This window comes from Alexandromys fortis, unplaced genomic scaffold, assembly GCF_014885135.2.
Source record: "Alexandromys fortis isolate MF-2015 unplaced genomic scaffold, M_Fortis_MF-2015_v1.1 scaffold_89, whole genome shotgun sequence".
Lineage (NCBI taxonomy): Eukaryota > Metazoa > Chordata > Mammalia > Rodentia > Cricetidae > Alexandromys > Alexandromys fortis.
In genome coordinates, this window is record NW_026067973.1 from 484452 (window position 1) to 504054 (window position 19603).

General features: G+C 46.5%; 1 protein-coding gene across 1 annotated transcript; it reads left to right on the plus strand.

The window, feature by feature from the left end:
• The first annotated feature begins 1360 nt into the window (after window positions 1–1360).
• On the plus strand, window positions 1361–18851 carry Ift46 (intraflagellar transport 46). The gene is made up of 12 exons (XM_050156372.1): window positions 1361–1522; window positions 2167–2263; window positions 4638–4717; window positions 8124–8257; window positions 11121–11195; window positions 11335–11428; window positions 12051–12179; window positions 13934–14055; window positions 14619–14685; window positions 17496–17556; window positions 17804–17889; window positions 18412–18851. The coding sequence occupies exons 3-12, from the start codon at window positions 4673–4675 to the stop codon at window positions 18505–18507; spliced, it is 909 nt and encodes a 302-aa protein (XP_050012329.1). The 5' UTR covers window positions 1361–1522; window positions 2167–2263; window positions 4638–4672; the 3' UTR covers window positions 18508–18851.
• Window positions 18852–19603: the final 752 nt, after the last annotated feature.

A 19603-nucleotide genomic window follows, 5' to 3' on the forward strand; every position in this document is an offset into this window, starting at 1 on the left:
TGTCAGTGGCACACACTTGTACCAGTAGCACTGGAGAAGTGGAAGGGGGACTATGGGTTTGAGGCCAGCGAACCCTTGGCTCAAACAGGAAAGACAATGGTGGAAGAACTAGAAATAATATGAATTGAATATTCTTCAATGTACTCGTGTATGGAAACAATACACAATGCCCCATAAATCTGTGCAATTCTTTTATTTATTTATTTACTTATTATGTACACAGTATTCTGTCTGTGTGTATTACTGCAGGCCAGAAGAGGGCACCAGACCTTATTACAGATGGTTGTGAGCCACCATGTGGTTGCTGGGAATTGAACTCAGGACCTTTGGAAGAACAGGTAATGCTCTTAACCGCTGAGCCATCTCTCCAGCCCAAATCTGTGCAATTCTTAAGTAGCAATCTAATTTTAAAGAAGTGTGTCTTTTTTTTTTCTCACCCCACCTCCACTTTTCTTTTTATTTATTTAGACAAAGTTTCCCTGTGTGGCCCAGGCTAACCCTAACATGGAGGTCCTCCTGTTTCAATCTCCTGAACTGGGATTGCAGGTATGGGCAGTTCTGAAGATCGTTTTTTATTGTTGTTGTTGGGCTTTTGTTTTGTTTTGTTTTGCTTTTTTGAGATTTCCGAGGGAGGCTTTCTCCATTTGCAGCCCTGGTTATTCTGGAACTCGTTTTGTAGATCAGGCTAGCCTTGAACTCAGATATTCACCTGCCTCTGCCTTCTCAGTGCTGGGATTACACCACCACTCAGCAAAATGAAATGTTTTTATTTTTTAATCACAGTATTTTATTGTTTTGAGGCAAGACCGCAGTATCCCAGACTGGCTTCAAACTCACCAAGTTTGAAGCTGATCTGGAATTTCTACTCCTGCCTCTCCCTCCCAAGTGCTGGGATTACGGGCACTTTGCCTGGCTCGTAGTTTTATTCAGGAAATAGAAGCAGAGGAAACAGTTAAATCCTAATCTCAGCTAAAGGAAGAATAAAGAATGTCCATGTGATTTAGGACACCGTGAGGGAAAAGGCTAACGTATCATAGAATTGCTATAAAAGGACTTTTAAACATGCTCGGACTTTTCTAACTATATTCGGATTAGGTTTATCTAGGAGAAACTGCATGACAAATGAGCCTTGTCTTTGAGATGACAATTTCCAGTTGGAAGAAAAATCCAACAGCCTGCCCTACCACCTTTGGCCACTAGATGCCACAATCGACTCAGTTGTGGAAACCATAGACAAGTCGGTTGCTTGGCCCCTAGAGCGGCGGGCCGCTCTATCCCAGTGCCGCGTCCCGTCACCGGCGAAGGGGTGGGGCGGGGGTGGATGGGCGGTGCTAAAGGTCTCGCGATTTTTCTTTCTCGGTCTCGCTCTGTGTTATTTTATTTATTTATCTTTTTGCCTAGAGACTGACGACAGGGCTTGCTGCACTTAGGGATCCCTGAAGTGGCCGGGCCGGAGAGTGAGACCCCAGTCCTAGGCTGGGGTTCTTTCCAAATAGAGGAAACGGATCCAGAGGGGCTACAGGTAATTGGTGCTCACGCCAGGAGACCCCGTCACCACCGTTTTTCCCCTCTCCGCGCCCAATCAACTACCCTGGATCCTAGTCTCTTGGACAAACAAATAAGATCCTGTCTTCAAAACGGATGGAAGTGATAGAGGCGATGCTTTGGGGATTAGTAGATGGGGCCGAGACTGCAGTCCGCCTTCTCTCAGGACCATCCTTTCCTTCTCGGCCCAGAGGTGACCCAGAGTCTGAACCCTGTCTGGACTCTAGCACCCCTATAGTCCAGTCCCGTTTTTATCACTCCCCGCCCCCGCCAGGAGCCTTAATAGCTGTGGGAAAACTGAGCAAACCTGAGACGATCTCAGTCTACCTATGCATGCTGTGCTTCACTTGAGTGTATCTTATATGCAGCTTTTGGTTCGCTCCTGGAAAAGATTTTTTTCTTCCGCAGTTCTCTCGGCTCAAGCCAGTGCTAGCTAAATAAGGGTTGGAGCTGGTTAGCTGCTTGCTCTGGAGTCAGGAAGTTTTCCTTTGGGAAAAGTTTGGGTGGGTGGGTGGGTGGGTGGGTGGGTGTGGGGGGGGTGAACGCATCTCTTCGCGGAGCCCTGAATGTACATCTCAGGGTAGGAGCTATCTATGTAACAACATACCTCCTTTTGCTTAGACCAAAATTGTTGAGAACCAGACTTACGATGAGCGTCTAGAGATTAACGACTCGGAAGAGGTCGCCAGTAGTAGCACTCCAACCCCCGGACATCAAGGTAAGAGAAGAAGAAAAGAGAGACAAGAAGGGAGGTGGTTTTCAAAAACGCTAGCACAGATTGCGTTCATGTTCGTATTCGGTAAGCTTCTAGGTCGTATCCCAGACGTTAACTCTGAGAGTCAAGCACTTGCTGCTGACTTCGTTTCCTCACTAGTTGAGGGAAAATACCAGTTCACCGGATTGCAGCATTTTCCAGTGCAAGCTCTATCCTCCATCACTGTTCGCTCCATGTCACCACTCTGTGTAGATTCTACCCCAGGTTCACTGTGTTTCGTCTTGCTTTAATTATTATTTAAAAAATTCTATGTGTATGAGTGGGGTTTTTTTTTCTCTTTGTTTTGATTTTTGCTTGCATGCTTGTCTGTGTACCACCTGCGTGCCTGGTGCTCTCAGAGGCTAGAAGAGGGCATTGGATCCCCTTGAACTGGGGTTACAAATGATTCTGAGCTGCCATGTGGGTGCTGGGAATTGAACTCTGGTCCTTGTGGAGGATCACCCAGTGCTCTTAACCACTGAGTCTTCTCTCCAGCCCGTTCACTGCTGTGTTTTGTTTTTAACTCGTTAAGATGTGCGGTAGCTTTATTCACCTACCTCCAACTCAGATCTGCCTGCCTCTGCCTCCCCACTGCTGAGAAAAAAAAAGGCACGTGCCACCACCACCACACCCAGCTCGCCTAACATTTTTGAATGCTTGCTATGCGCCCTGTTCGTGCTGGGTAATACAATGGCGAACAAAAGACACGTCTCTGCCATCCTGCTGCTTGTAATTTTAGAAGACGGATGACCAGTGAGTTAGCAGTCATTATTACAGATACCATATATGCACTGATGTAGGCAGAGTGTTTGCTGCTATGGAATGGGGATGGGTGAGAGCGATTTGTGGCCAGGGAAGGCTCACAAGGAAAGGGGGGGGGGGCTGTGTATGTATGGTCTGATCAGGAAGGAGGCATCACAAGCAGAATGCAGAGTTCGTGTAGAGTTTATTGGAGAGTTCACAGACGGAAACGAGGCAGTGAGGGAGGCACCGTGGTAGTGGCTGAGTTGAGGTGCTAATGGTTTGGACTGTGGCGTGAATAGAGACCCGGCACCACTGCAAGATAGACCGCCATTGAGGAATCACTAGGCTTGCTCAGGTTTGAGGCCAGAGTTGGGGATCACACCCATGTATATTTTACAACAATAGACCAAACCAGTGTGACCCCCAGCTCAGTGTTTATTGTGGTAAAGTGTATATGGTATAGAATACTATTTTGGCCACTTTATTTGTAAAGTTACATGGCTTTATGTGATAACTGTCACCACTGTCTTAGTCACTTTTCTGTTGCTGTAATAAGACAACGTGGCAGAAACAACTCATGGAAGAGTTTATTGGAGGCTTACAGTTTCAGGGGACTGGAATTCATGGTAATTGGCAGTAGGAGAAGCCGAGAGCTTATACCCTTTTTTATTGTTGTTGTTTTTGGCTTTTTAAGACAGGGTTTCTCTGTGTAACAGCCCTGACTGTCCTGGAACTCGCTTTGCAGACCAGGCTGGTCTTGACCTCAGACATCTGCTGCCTTTGATTCCTGAGTGCTGGGATTGAAGGCGTGCGCCACCATGCCCAGCTAAATTTTAGTATATGTGCTGCAGAAATGAGCATGTTGAGTATTACTTAGTCACTGGGTTTTTTTTTTTCTCCATCATTTTTGGATTTTATGTGTTTATTTCAAAATAGGGTTTTATTCGGTGGAGCCTAGGCTAACCCCGTACCCATTATGTAGCTCAAGCTGGCCTTGGGTTTGAGATACCCTTCTGTCTTAGTCTCCTGAGTACTGTAAACTACCATGCCCAGTGACTTGAACAAATGGAGCTCTTCCCAGTTGTGGACTTGTTTTCAGCTGGGTAATTTAATAAGTCAAAAAATGTTAATCTGCATGTATTTGACTTAGAATTCATCTAATATGTTTTCATGCTGGTTATGCTTAAATCTGATTATACTTTTTTCCCCTTTGTTTAAGATTTATTTATTCTGTATACAGGTTCTACCTGCATGTATTCCTGCAGGCCAGAAGAGGGCACCAGAGCTCATTACAGATGGCTGTGAGCCACCATTTGGTTGCTGGAAATTGAATTCAGGACTTTTGGAAGAGCAGGTGGTGTTTTTAACCTCTGAGCCACCTCTCCTGCCCCCATGGCACATGTCTTTTATCCCAGCACTTGGGAGGCAGAGACAGGTGGATCTCTGAGTTTCAGGACAGCCTGATCTACAAAGTGAGTTCTAGGACAGCTAGGGCTACACCGAGAAACCCTCTCTTGAAAAAATAAACAAAGGAAAAAGCAAAAAGAAAGAAGAAACAATCATTTACGCACTAAAGAAAAACTCTTCCCCGAAGGTCCCCCGGTTTCTGCGGGTCTTCCTAAGGAGACTATGGCTGACAACAGCAGCGATGAGTACGAAGAGGAAAACGACAAGGTGCAGTATAGCCGGCAGCGTCTTCAGGGTGTGGGCCCGGTGCGGTTGGTGTGAGATGACACGAGTCAGCAGGAAGCGTTCCCCGAGCATTGACCTCATGGCTTCACATTTACTGCGGAGCCCTTACCTCACACAGACTGTCACTACCGCTAGCTGTTTATGTGTGTCTCTATGATGATGTCAGAAACCCTGGAACTGGAGTCACAGACAGCCATGAACTGCCATGTGGGTGCTGGGAATTGAACCCGGGTCCTCTGGAAGAGCAGCCAGTGTTCTTAACTGCTGGCGGAGCCATCTCTCCAGCACCTACAGCTGGCTTGTAGTGGGCAGCGTCATCTAAAATGGGACCGTGTTTCAGAGCTTATTGATTATAAAAATCAACCAGGAGGGGCTGGAGAGATGGCTCAGTGGTTAAGAGCACTGACTGCTCTTCCAGAGGACCCGGGTTCAATTCCCAGCACCCACATGGCAGCTCACAACTGTCTGAAGATCCAGTTGCAGGGGATCTGACACCTTCACACCAATGCACATAAAATAAAAAAGTTAAATAAACCATAAAATATTAAAAAAAAAATCAACCAGGATACTTGCTCTTAAAAATACAGATTCCAGCCAGGTGGCGGTGGCGCACGCCTTTAATCCCAGCACTGGGGGGCTGAGGCAGGCGGATCTCTGTGAGTTTGAGGCCAGCATGGTCTAGAGAGAGTTCCAGGACAGCCAGGGCTACATAGAGAAATTCTCTCAAAACAAAACAAGAATGTGTGTGTGTGTTCATTTCTTGTCTAGAGAAATGTAAATGTCCCAGCAGTTAAGAGCACTGGTTGCTCTTAGAGAGAGAGTCCCAGCCCCCAGATGGCAGCTCATAACCTTCTGTAACTCCAGTTCCAGGGAATCTATGCTCTCTCTGGCCACTCTGGGCAACAGACATTAAGGTTGAACATTGACATACCTACAGGCAAACACCCATACATATGTAATAAAATAGTGAAACATAAAAATACAGATTCCTAATTCCCTTCCAGAATCTCAGCGGTACTACCTCAGATCTTGTGTGTTTGTGTGTGTGTGTATGTGTATAATTTTTTTTATTTGTTTGTTTTTTGGAGACAGGGTTTCTCTGTGTAGTCTTGGCTGTTTGGAACTCACTCTATAACCTTAAAAGTTACTTTTACCATTTGTTTATTCATTTTTATTTTATTCATATAGGTGCTTTGCCTTCATATATTGTTTTTCTTCTTTTTCTTTTGTTTTTCAAGGCAGGGTTTCTTTGTGTAGCCTTCAATGTTCTGGAACTCACTCTGTAGACCAGGCTGGCCTCGAACTCACAGAGATCTGCCTGTCTCTGTCTCTGGAGTATAGGATTAAAGGCATGCGCCACTGCCCACCTTGCCTGCATCTGTTTCTATGCACCATATGTTTACCTTGTGCCCATGGAGGCTAGAAGAGGACATTGCATCCCCTGAAACCGGAATTATAGATGGTTGTGAGCTGCCATGTGGGTGCTAGGAATTGAACCCAGATCCTTATTTATTATGTATATAGTATTCTACCTGCAGGCATACCTGCATGCCAGAAGAGGGTACCAGATCTCATTATAGATGGTTGTGAGCCACTGTGTGTTTGCTGGGAATTGAACTCAGGACCTCTGGAAGAACAGGCAGTTCTCTTAACTTCTGAGCCATCTCTCCAGCCCCTTAACTACACTCTTAATCGCTGAGCCATCTCCCCAGACCCTAAAAAGCTACTTTAAAAGGAGGCTAGTTGGTCACCTGTCAGGTCCTAAGGGAGGGCATGCTACAGGCTACAGGCCACAGAGACAAAGATAAGAACCTGTCTCAACTGTCTCTGCAAGTGAAGACACTACCAGACCCTTTCTTTTTTTAAAAAAAAATATTTATTTATTTGTTTATTTATTTATTATGTATACAATATTCTGTCTATGCCTGAAGGCTAGAAGAGGGCGCCAGACCTCTTTACAGATGGTTGTGAGCCACCATGTGGTTGCTGGGAATTGAACTCAGGACCATTAGAAGAGCAGGCAATGCTCTTAACCACTGAGCCATCTCTCCAGCCCTTACCAGCCCCTTTCTTACGGACCTGAGAGAGTAGGATGGAGCATAGCCAGCCAGAAACTCAAAAATGTAGGCTGTTGTCATGTGGGCCCTTGTCTTTAATCCCAGCAGGTGGATCTCTTGAGTTCAAGGCCAACGTAATCTACAGAGCAAGGTCCGGGACAGCCAGCCAGGGCTACACAGTGAAACCCTGTCTCATAAACCAAAAGCCAAAACAAAACAAAAAACCCAGCAACAATAATGATAAAAAAGAAGAAACCACAGAAACTTGGGCTATAATGCCGAGAACACAGGAGCCGCTCATGCTGAACTAGAATGTGTAGAATGCTCACAGGGGAAGGGTACTGTGGACAAACTAGATACACCATGAAGAGGGTTTCACTGAACAAAAACGGGAAGCCCCTACTCTCCAGAGCTGCTTATGAGAATCCAAGCTTGGGGTTGAGCATCTATCTACTTTATTCATGTGATATTTTCCAGCCCTTACTCCGAGCATTCTTACAAATTAGATGCTAGGTTTCTCTGTGATCTTTATGAAGACCGTGAGCCTGTAAAGTTTGTCTCCTCCACTTCATCTTTTCCTACTCCCTAACTAATCTGAAGTTGTTACCCTTTTCCTGTATTTATGTTATCTTTTTAAGTATGTTTGTGTGTTTGTGCACATGAGTACAGGTATCCATGCAGGCCAGAAGAGCTCAGATCCTTGAGCTGCCATGATGGCAGGGGAGGTTGTGAGCTGCCTTTTGTAGGTGTTGGGAGCTAAAGTCTGGTTCACTGCTAGAGCAGTTTGTGCTCTTTGTCACTGAGCTTCCCCCGCCATGATTTCTTTTACCCTGAATTATGTATAAATATGAGTGTGTGGGGTGTGTGTGGCTGTGCCAGGGGGAGTGGGTATGTGTGAGTGTGCGGGGGGACTGTGGGCATGTGAATGTGAGTGCAGGTGCCCTCAGATTCCAGAAGGATCCCCTGTCATGGATTCTGGGAATGGAATATGGGTTTTTCTGTTCCTGAGCCCTCTCTCCAGCCCCACCCCCTTTTCCTAAATTTGGGGAGTGAGGCTTGTGGGTTATTTTATGCATTGCTTCCAAGATCAGGTAATAGGCTCCTAGCTATAAGCTGAGTAGACTTTGTACCCTGTTTCTAGTACAGAATTATGGTTGAAGACTGTGGGGCTCTACGTAGCAGGAGAAGGTTCTCAGGCCCCTGGGGGTGGTGCCGCCTCTTTTTCTAGTGACCAGGTGGCAGAGGTCTGCGGGCATTATGAGAACAGTGCCGAGTCAGGCACAGGAATTAAATTCCTCTTTACATAAATGTTTCCCACCTGCCCTGCCCAGGAGAAGAAGAAGCCCTCCCAGCTGACCCCTCAGCGGGCCTTCAGTGAAAACGATGATGATGATGACGACGATTCATCCGAGACCGATTCTGACGACGACGACGATGACGACGAGCATGGAGCGCCTCTGGAAGGGTAGGACGGAGCCTGTGCCGAGGGGGATTTCGCTCAAGATGGCAGCTGGAAGGACTTATCTGGGAGTAGATCGCAGCATCTTTTGATATCCTCTACTTAGGGCTTTCTCATATCTCAGGAGCCCGGCACTGTGAGTCTTCATTTCTTTCTGGCTGCACTGCCCCGACTGCTCCTGTGATGTCCTTAAACTACCTGAAACATTGTGGGCTCAGCAAGTGCGCCGGGTTAACCTAAAGCATGGCCTCTGCTCCCAGGAGCTCCCCCTTGGGAAAGAAGTGCACTGTGCATATGCCCAAGCATTTCGGTCTAGTGGGGTCCACTAAATGCACATAAGCATTTCCGTCTTAGGCTGAGGTACTTCCTGGACAGCAGGGAAGAGTATCAGGGGCCTCACACTGAGGCCAGGTCCTTGGGTGACACTAAGTAAACAGCAACAACAACCATTTTACACTGACGCAATCCAGTCACAGTGCATCGTGAGCCACTCCTGTAAGCTATAATCAACATGCATTCGGAGCGCCATCCATTCACGCTGGGGATATAGCTCAGTGGACATGTGTTTGCCTGTGTATGTGAGGCCCTGGGTTCCGTCCCCAGAACTGCAAAACAAACATAAAATACAGTTACTAACCAAGTGTAATGGCACGAATCCGAAATCTCAGCTACCTGGAAGGCTGAGGCAAGATCTCTTGAATTCAGGAGTTTAAGGCCAACCTGGGCAACATAGCAAAGCTTCATCTTAAAATAAAGTTAAGTTTAACAAAAAATTAATTAAAAACTTACCAGTGAAATAAAACGACCAGTGAACTAAATGATGAAATAACCATTTTTTTTTTTTTTACTTGTTGAAAGTATATGTTGCAGCCAAGTGTGGTGGCGCACGCCTTTAATCCTGGCACTCAGGAGGCAGAAGCAGGCTATGAGTCTCTGTGAGTTGAAGGCCAGGCTGGTCTACATAGTGAGTTCCAGGAGAGCCAGGGATTTGTAGAGAGACCTTTTCTGTGTCAAAAATTAAGGGAAGTGTATGATGTGGAGGGGGGTTGCTGCTCTTGCAGAGGGCCCGGATTCACTTCTCAGCACCCACATGGTGGCCCACAGTCATCTGTGTCCCCAGTTCCAGGTGATCCGATGCCCTCTTCTGATGCCTGAATGTGATGTATTTGCAGGCAAATCTCTCATATATAGAAATTTTTTTTATTATTTATTATGTGTATAACATTCTGCTTCCATGTATACCCACACACCAGCAAAGGGCACCAGATCTCATTACAGATGGTTGTGAGCCATCATGTGGTTGCTGGGAATTGAACTCATGACCTCTGGAAGAGCAGTCAGTGCTCTTAACCACTGAGCCATCTCTCCAGCCTCGAAAATAATTTTTTTAAGTATATAGTGCTATCTGCATTAGTAAAGGCTAGTTTCTGAACCAGGCTTAGGCCTATAATCCCAGCATTTAGAAGATGGAGGCAGGAGGATTGATGCAAATTTGAGACTAACATAGTGAGACCCTGACATTTGCAGAGCTTCTGCCATGTAGCATGAAACCTGCCCACTGTCTAAACTCTATCCCAAAAGTTTAGTTTTTCCTTTACTTCCTTCCTGTGTCTCCGGTCTACTGGCTTGCTTGTGCTGGGCTTTCTCACTTTCTCACCTAGTGTCTAAAGACACCCCCATCACTACCCCACACTCCCTGATCCTTACCCCGACACTCCCTGATCCCTACCCCGACACTCCTCATCCCTACCCCGACACTCCCCCATCGCTACCCCACACTCCCCCATCGCTACCCCACACTCCCCCATCCCTACCCCACACTCCCCCATCCCTACCTCACATCCCCACATCCCTACCTTCCTACCTCCATACCCTTACCCCCACCCTGCTGCAGCCTCTTGCTGACCTTCATTTTGATTATGTCTGCTTTCTTGGGCCCTAACTCAAAAGGCATGACCTTCTCTTTCCCTCTTCTTTTCCTTCCTTCTGGCAGCTGCCAGGATCCATAGCTTATATCCTGGGGTTTCTCTCTCCAATTCTTAAGAAAATGGGCTTTCAAAAAAAAAAGTCTTTAAGAAAGGTGTTTGTTTTGTTTATTTGTTTTGGTTTTTGGAGACAGAATTTCTCTGTAGCCCTGGCTGTCTACTTTGTAGATCAGGCTGGCCTCGAACTCACAGAGATCCACCTGCCAAGTGCTGGGATTAAAGGTGTGTGCCACCACCGCCCAGCTCATTCAGAGACTTTTAAAAGTCTTGTTATGGGCCTAGAGATGGCTCAGTGGTTAAGAGTACTGGCTGCTCTTACAGAGGACCTGGGTTAGATTCCCAGAATTCACATGGCACCTCACAAAAGTCTGTAACGTCGATCCAAGAGGATCTGACGTAATCTGATCTCCTGTATACAAGGTATAAATGAGATGTCCAGACATACTTGACAAAACACCCACACACATTAAAAAAAATAATAACTAGAGCTGGAGAGATGGCTCAGAGGCTAAGAGCACTGGCTGCTCTCCCAGAGGTCCTGAGTTCAATCCCCAGCAGCCACATGGAGGACAACTATCTATAATGAGATCTGGTATTCTCTTCTGCCATGCAGACATACATGCAGGCAGACAACATCTACCCATAAAAAGTACATAAATAAATAAAATTAAAAAGAAAAATCACATGGATTTTCTGTGGCTTTTTCCTTTAGAGGTAATTATAATCAATGTCAAAGTTTCTTTGTAAGCTCCCAGGAAAATAGGCAGGAGCAGAAGGAAGGTTTGGGGTCACATCTCTATGGTGCAAATCACACAGGCTGGCCAGGGCCCTGCCACCTGTGCTCCTCGAGGGCCACTTTGACCTGCCTGTGTCTCCTTCCCCAGGGCCTATGATCCCGCAGACTATGAGCATCTGCCAGTGTCAGCTGAGATCAAGGAGCTCTTTGAGTACATCAGCCGGTAAGACCTTACAGAAGGGCCTGCCTTGACCGAGCCATTGCACTCTAGTTCGGAGCACACAAAGCTCCTCCGATGCCCTTTAGCCCAGTCAAGTGACATTTTCTAACTGCTTCCACCTTCCCTCAACTGTCTCTCGTAGGTACACACCTCAGCTGATCGATCTGGACCACAAACTGAAACCTTTCATTCCTGATTTTATCCCAGCTGTTGGGGATATTGATGCATTTTTAAAGGTAGAGATGGCGCATCCTAAAAATGATTCCCCTGGGGTTTCTTCCAGCTCCCTACTTCTAGTTCCTCTCATTTCTCTGGTGAGAGGTGACTGCCATAATAGTCTTTATTGCGTTGGAGTTCTTTTTGTTGTTGTTGTTTTAGTTGTTTTTCAAGACAGGGTTTCTTTGCATAGCCTTGGCTGTCCTAGAACCAAGCTGGTTTCAAACTCGCAGAGATCCACCTGTCTGCTTCCCAAGAGCTGGGATGAAAGGCGTGTGCCACCAGCGCCTGGCTCAAGAGCTGGGATGAAAGGCGTGCGCCACCCACGCCTGGCAGTGCATTAGGAGTCTTCACTGTGGTGTCTCCTCAGATCCCACTCGCTGGGTTAGGTGACGCAGTGTTATGTGTCTGACCCTAAATGACCATGAATTTGGCCCCATATTTATGCTCCATACATCATGTGGGCTCATTCTAGATAGGACTCCGTCTAGTTTAATAGAAGGGCATGCTTCTTACTGCTGACACCCGACTGGAAATTTGTATGGAAGTAGTCATTTCCAGCAGCTTAAGGGAAACAGGAGCCATGGCTCTGCTGTGGGTCTCCCGTTTCCTCTCAGGGCTCCTAACTTCTCTCTGAACCAGGTGCCGCGTCCTGACGGAAAGCCTGACCACCTTGGCCTCTTGGTGTTAGACGAACCATCTACAAAGCAGTCGGACCCTACTGTTCTCTCCCTGTGGTTAACAGAGAATTCCAAGCAGCACAATATCACGGTGAGCTGCTGGTCTAGAGCAGGGCCCAGCACTGACCACTGTCTATTAAAAGGGGGTGTGGCTTCAGGCCAGCCTGGGTTTTTAGTGGTGGCTTTATTGAGATAGTTTACATAAGAGTCACACACACTTTTTTTAATTTGAAGGTTATGCATATGGGTTTTGCTTGCATGTATATCTGTGCATCTCATGGATACAGTACCCATGGGGGCCAGAAGAGAGCATTGGATCCCCTGGAGTTGGAGCTAGAAATGGTTGTGAACTGCCATATGGGTGCTGGAAATTGAACCTGGGTCCTCTCTAAGAGCAACTCCTAACCCCTGAGCCATCTCCCCAACTCCAAGAGTCACCCTTTCAAATTCGACAGTTCGCTGGCTTTCAGTGCATTCATGGAGTTGTCTGCTTATCATTGCTGTACAATATACAGTGCTTCTCTATGCTAGCCAGGGCACTGAGCCCCTCCTCGCTAAGTTACAATGTTTCATTCTTCAGAAAGAAGCCCTATAGCTGTTCTCTCTCCCTAAATGCTAGTGATCACTTCATTCCTCTTATGACCGAGTAATATTCTTTTTTATGTTTACGCCACATTTTATTAGATTCCTCTGTTGTTACCACTTATGTTAATAATGGAGCTAGAATATTCAAGTATAAGTCTTTGTATGGCATATGTGTAATTTCTTGGATGTATGTGGAGGAGGAGGGTTGCATTGCCATTTACTTACACCGGTCAACGTTTTGAAGAACTGCCAGATGTTTTCTGAACCGGTAGCAGTCTCACCAGCAATGAATGAGAACTGAAATTTCTCCAGATCTTAACTTAGACTTGTGATGGCCTTTTTAATTCCAGCCATCCTAGCAGTTGTAAAACGGCACTTCACTGTGGTCAGCTCTCCCTTTTACTGTGCATCCTTCTTGTGGTTCCATCGTTCTTTGGTTTGTTTGTTAGTTTGTTTTTCTATTTGAGACAAGATCTCAGGTAGCCCAGACTAGCCTCAAACTCCTGATCTTCCTGCCTCTACTTCCCAAGTTCTGGGATTGTAGTTGGCAGGTGTACATCACTATGCTCAGCTAACAGTACTTTCTCTTCTCTTTTGGCTTTTTGAGATAGGGTCTGTCTATATAGCCCTGGCTGGCCTGGAACTCACTATAGAACAGGATGGCCTCAGGTCTACCTATCTCTACTTCCCAAGTGCTGGGATTAAATTTATGTGCTATCAGACCCAGCAAACAGCACTTTTTCAATGAGCTGTTTTAAATTACTGTCCTAATATACTTTCTGCTGCTGTGAGAAACACCATGACCAAAAACAACTTGGAAAGGTTAATTGGGAAGGGACTAATAATAAGGAAAGGGTTAATTTGACTTACACGTCCATGTCTCAGCCCACTCACTGAGGGAAGTCAAGGCCGGAACCTGGAGGCAGGAACTGAAGCAGAACCATGGAAGAGTGCTGCTTGCTGGCCTGTTCTTCCTGTCTTGCTCAGCCTGCTTTCTTATATACCCAAGCCCACCTGCTAGGGGACTGGGTCCTCCCTATCAGTCATCAACCAAGAAAATTCCCACACACTTCCCCACAGGCCAGATTAGTGGGGGCAGTTCCTCAACTGCGCTCCCTCTTCTCAGATGACTTCAGCTTGTGTCTGATTGACATAAAACAACACCACACACACACACACACCCAAATAACCAACACAGCTACCATACAAAATAAGGGGTTTCATTATAATGTATCTATATCATTGTTTTTATTTTTCTAGCAACATATGAAAGTAAAGAGCCTGGAAGATGCAGAAAAGAATCCCAAGGCCATTGACACCTGGATTGAGAGCATCTCTGAGTTACACCGTTCTAAGCCCCCTGCGACTGTGCACTACACCAGGTAATGATAGCTACAGGTCCCTGTGTGGTCTTAGCTGGCCCTCAACTCAGTCTTCCTGCTTCTGCCTCCTGCACGACAGCACATGGCAGAGATATGACTTCACCACTGTAGTTCAGAGTAACTGTCACTATCTGTGACCCTTTGCTCCTAAGAAAACCTGGGGGTAAATTGGATCAACCTGAGGTCCTTAAAAAAAATGTACACTTTCAGGGCTGGAGAGATGGCTCAGCCATTGAAGTCTAGGCTCACAACCAAATCATAAGAGTTCCCAGCACCCACGGCTGTCTCTCCAGCCACTTAAAAAAACAAAAACAAAACAAAAACAAAAAACGTACACTTCCGCTGTGCTTTATTTGATTAGGAATAGGAAAGATGGCGGCTGCTGGCACAGATTGCAGATGCAAAGATAAGCGTTCTCAGTGTCGTTACCAACTGGCTGGTGAATTTGGTTTTCCAGTCTAGGTTCTCCTGAAACCCCGGTATGCCCAGTTGAGGACTGGTTTAGAGGTAGCTGATGTCATGGTCAATGATTCGTCTTCATATTTACTTCTCTCCACTTTTAGGCCCATGCCTGACATTGACACGCTGATGCAGGAGTGGTCCCCAGAGTTTGAAGACCTCTTGGGAAAGGTGAGTGGGAAGGATAGGAGTAAGTGTGGCATCTGCCCAGGGCCCAGTGTTTTCTCTCCTGTGTTATCACTCTGGCTTCTAAACGGAACTGGAACCCATGATAAAAATATATATATGAACCTAGGACCTCATGCATGGTAGGCAAGTGCTCTACCACTGAGCTAGGCGTGTCATCAGCCCTCTAAACATACTGTTATGCCCTCTTCTTCCCTGCATGATGGGAGATTCATGCACGCTGTTCTATGTCTTGTTTATCCATTTTTACAAATGAGTTGTATACTGTCCTCTAATTTGTGGTGATGGGCATTTGGAAAGTTCCCAGGTTCCATGTATTGCACTCATGCTACTGGGACATTCTGTCGAGCAGGCAGCTCTGGGAAACACACGCCACCTGCATTATTACTTCAGGTCCCTTTCTCTAGAGGTGTTGTTTATGTTAGTGTAAGGCGCCAATATCTCATTTACAATTGCCAAAATGTTTATATCCACCCATCCTTCCATCGATTGTCTGTCTGCCTGCCTGTCTGTCTACTAATCATCTATTCCTGGGGATTGAACCAAGGGCTTCCTGCATATTAGGCAGGTGCTTTGCAAAGTGAGCTAAATCTGTGCCCCGTACTCTCTAATTTTTGTAGCAAGAGAAAAAAAAATTTAGGAAACTTGTATTTTGTTTGGTTGGTTAGTTTTTGATTTTGTTTGTTTCAGAGACAGGGTCTCACTATGAATCCTAAATTGGAACTGACTATGTAGCCAAGGTTGACCTCCAACCCGTGGTACTCCTGCTTCAGCCTCCTGAGTGCTGGGATTACAGGCATAAGCCACCACACCCAAGCAGAACCAAATTTTTCTTCATTTTTCATTTTTCTCACTAGCATACAAACTGACAGCTTGCACTGTGGCATCTGCATACATCCTTATCTGTAGTTGATCCTTTCCCCACGTCTTCTCTCCCAGTGAACATAGCGTGTGTGTTCTGTGACCCTTCCACTCTCCCTTAAACCCTTACTTTTCCCTTCTCAACTGCCCTACCTCGTTTCCTAGCCTCTTCCAAAGCTTACTCCCACATAAATACATATATACAAAAATTAAAAGTGAGAGGCCGCGAAGGAGAGAACATGTGTTATTTGTCTTTCCATTTTCCTGTAAACTTCATTTCATCTTTCTTTATGGCTAAATGGAATTCTGTTGTGTATAGGTACCACATTTTCATTATCCATTCATCTGTTGATGGACATCTAGACTGAACCATTTCCTTGTTATTATGAATGACAAAGCAGCAATAAGCATGGATTAGTGAATGTCTCTGAGGTAGGCATCCTTTGGGCATGTGCCCTGGAGTGGTAGAGCTGAGTCTTATATATGGACACTATGTTTTTAGTGTTTCTTTGGTTGTTTTTCGAGACAGGGTTTCTCTGTGTAGCCCTGGCTGTCCTGGAACTCACTCTGTAGACCAGGCTGGCTTCGACCTCACAGAGATCCACTTGCCTTGGACTCCTGAGTGCTGGGATTAAAGGTGTGCACCACCACCACCCGGCACCATTTTAAGTGTTTTGAGAAACCTCCATACTGATATCTAAAGTGCCTGTGCAAGTGTACATTCCCGTAATCAGTGTATCGGGTCCATCTCTCCCCACAGTGTGTATTCCCATCAGTGCGTCAGGTCCATCTCTCCCCACAGTGTGCATTCCCATAGTCAGTGCATCAGGTCCATCTCTCCCCACAGTGTGCATTCCCATAGTCAGTGCGTCAGGTCCATCTCTCCCCACAGTGTGCATTCCCATCAACAGTGTGTCAGGCTCATCATTCCATATCTTGGCTTGTGTTTGTTATCTGAGGTGAGTTAGAATCAAATATATTTTACTTCCAAGGAAATGAATTTGGGTTGATTTTTGTGCAGGGTGAGAAATATGGATCTACTCTGGTCTCTTGCAGTGTGCATTTCTTACAGCTTTGTCAGGTGTACATAGCTGTGTTTGTAGGTCCTCTCATGCTCCATTGGCCACACTGTCTTGTTTTATGGCGGTACCATGCTTCTATGTTGCTATGGCTCTGCAGTATAATTTGAAATAAGGTGATGTGATACCTCTGGCTGTGTTCTTTTTATTTAGGTTACTTTGACTACTTTGACTGTCTGTGGTCTTTGTGTTTCCATATGAATTTTAGAAATGTCTTCTCTGGGTCTGTGAAGAATGTCACTGGGATTTTGATGGGGATTGCATTGGGTCTGTAGACTATGCCCACTAGTGTAGCTATTTTCACAGTATTAATTATAATTGTGAGGGGAGTGCAAACATGCTGCTGTACACGTGGAGGTCAAAGGAACCTTTATGGGGTGGTCTCTCTCCTTTTACCTCTGAGGGTTGAACTCAGGGTTTGGGGTTTGCAAGGCCAATGTTTTTACCCACTGGTTAGGTCCTCTGTAAGAGCAATATATGTTCTTAATGGCCGAGCCATCTTTCTAGTCCCTTTTTTATTTTTTGGTTTTCCGAGACAGGGTTTCTCTGTGTAGCCCTGGCTATCCCGGAACTCACTTTGTTGACCAGGCTGGTCTCAGACACACAGAGATCCACCTGGCTCCCAAGTGCTGGGACTAAAGATGTATGTCACCACTGCCCGGCTTCCAGCCCCTTTTTTGGTTTGTTTGCTTGCTTTTGACAGTCTCACAATATAGCTACAGATAGCCTAAAACTTACCATGTAGACAGGCTATCCTGAAACTCTTAGAGAATTTTCTGTGAGCTGTCTTCCAGGTGTTGGGCTTACAGGCCCTATTGAGCCTTTTGACTGTGGTTCATCCTATGTTGCTTCCAGGTGAGTCTGCCCACAGTTGAGCTCGATTGCAGCCTGGCCGAGTACATTGACATGATCTGTGGTAAGCTCCTCCCCGTCCTTCCTAGCCCTGTCTCTGTGTTGTAGGCCTTTGGAAGGGCTTGCTGATCCCTGCACAGTAGTGCTTTGGTTTACAGTCGTCACTGGCAGCCAGCTGTACTGCTGGCAGCCCTCTAGGGTGGTGTTGGGGCTGAATATGGAACCTCAAAGTAACATGTCCCATTTGGGAGGGGAGTGGCCCCTAAACAGAGTGTGTTTCTCCTGTGCCTGTGGGCTCTTCTCTGTCACAGCTATCCTGGACATCCCTTTCTACAAGAGCCGGGTTCAGTCCCTGCACCTGCTCTTTTCCCTCTACTCGGAATTCAAGAACTCGCAGGTGAGACGGCAGCGGGGTCACCACAGCTGTCCTGTCCAGGGCCCTGCTGTGATTGTATTCTCATTTGGGGTCACAGTGCCTTTCCCATGACTAAGTGAGCAACTGAGAAGACTGCGGGGGGGGGGGGGAGAAAGAGAGGATAGGCGTTAGATGGAGCTTCATGAGGAGCCACAGACAGAAGCCAGCAGCTGCATGAATGCAAACAGGAAGGAAAGAGAGCAAGGGTTGTTTTGAAGGCGGTGGGTACATTGCTGTCTCTTTGAAAAATAAACCCAATGTATCAGTTTGGAAGTAGACTAAGGACATGTTTTGGGACATGTCTTACTATAGCCAAGGCTGACCTGGAAATCTTAGTATAGCTTTGAACTCACAGTGATCTTCCTGCCTTAGCCTCCCAACTACTGGGATTACAAACCTCTGCCGCCTTGCTCAATTCAGCCTAAAGGGGTTTTACAGTGGTCATCCTTGTGAAAATATAGCAGCTGGCATATTCCAAACTGTGTCCTCTCCCCTTTCTTGCAGCATTTTAAAGCTCTCGCTGAAGGCAAGAAAGTATTCACTCCTCCATCCAACTCTGCCTCCCAGGCTGGGGATGCAGAGACACTGACCTTCATCTGAGCCTCCTGGGGCTGTGCTTCAAAGTCAGATGAAGACATGGTCTTTGTTGGCAGCTTCATAGCTGCCTGCTCCACTGCTGGGCCTGGCCGGCACGAGACCTGCCACCTGTCTGCAAGAGCAGGTGCACATTTGCCACTGGGTTTCTTCCACCTGCCTGATTGCCTTCCCCAAGGAAGGATGGATCCACGCTGCTGTGGGCGTTTGAATTGGAAGAACTGGATTTCTGAGAGCCACAGAACACAGGTTGGGGGTGGAGCTTCCAAAAACACCCTTTAGTTAGCTGGAAGTGATTTTACACCCAAAATATTCTGTTAGGTTGTGATAGAATACATATTTGGTTTTCACCCGTGGCTCCTGACTCCTTACTCCCCATTACCCTGGTGATTTCCAGCGTGACCAGGACAGGGCCGGCGTCTCTGTTTCTGACCTCTGCCCCCTTTCACCTGCTCGCTTTTCTCCCCAAGCAGGCCACAAAAATGGAATCTCTTCCTCAAGACAAGTCTGGATATTTGCTCTTACAGTCTTACATTCTTCTGCTTTCCTTATGTTGGGGGTGTGAGATAGGGTCTCATGTACCCCAGCCTGGTTTTGAGCTGGCTGGGCAGACTGGTCTTGAAGACCTGATCTGCTGCTACCTCCCCCTCCCAGCCAAGCCCAGCTTATTCTCAAATCCTTTGACCTACGTGGCTGATGATAATAGATCAGGATCCTTATTTAGATGGGGTCTTGCCTTCTTAGCAAGGAAGCAATACTAAGGAATTCCCAGACCCTGCTGGGTACCCCCTGCCCCGCCCCAAATCCACAGCATTAGACGAGACCATTTTGATCATTCAGCATAGCGGTGCATGTTTCAGCTGTGCCTTTGTGTGCCGTCTCCATGAAAACTTCAAAGGTCAGGGCCTGGAGAACTTCAGACAGTCAGGCAGAGAGGTTTTCAGAAGAGGTGGCATGCATCTTACATGTCTTTTTAAGTTTTAAAATAATCTTACTAATGTATTGAGAGTGGTCTGTAGTGCACCATGTAGCTCAGGCTAGCACGAACTCATTATCCTCTCCCTTTGCCTCCCGGCGTGAGGACTACAGGCCTGGGCCACCA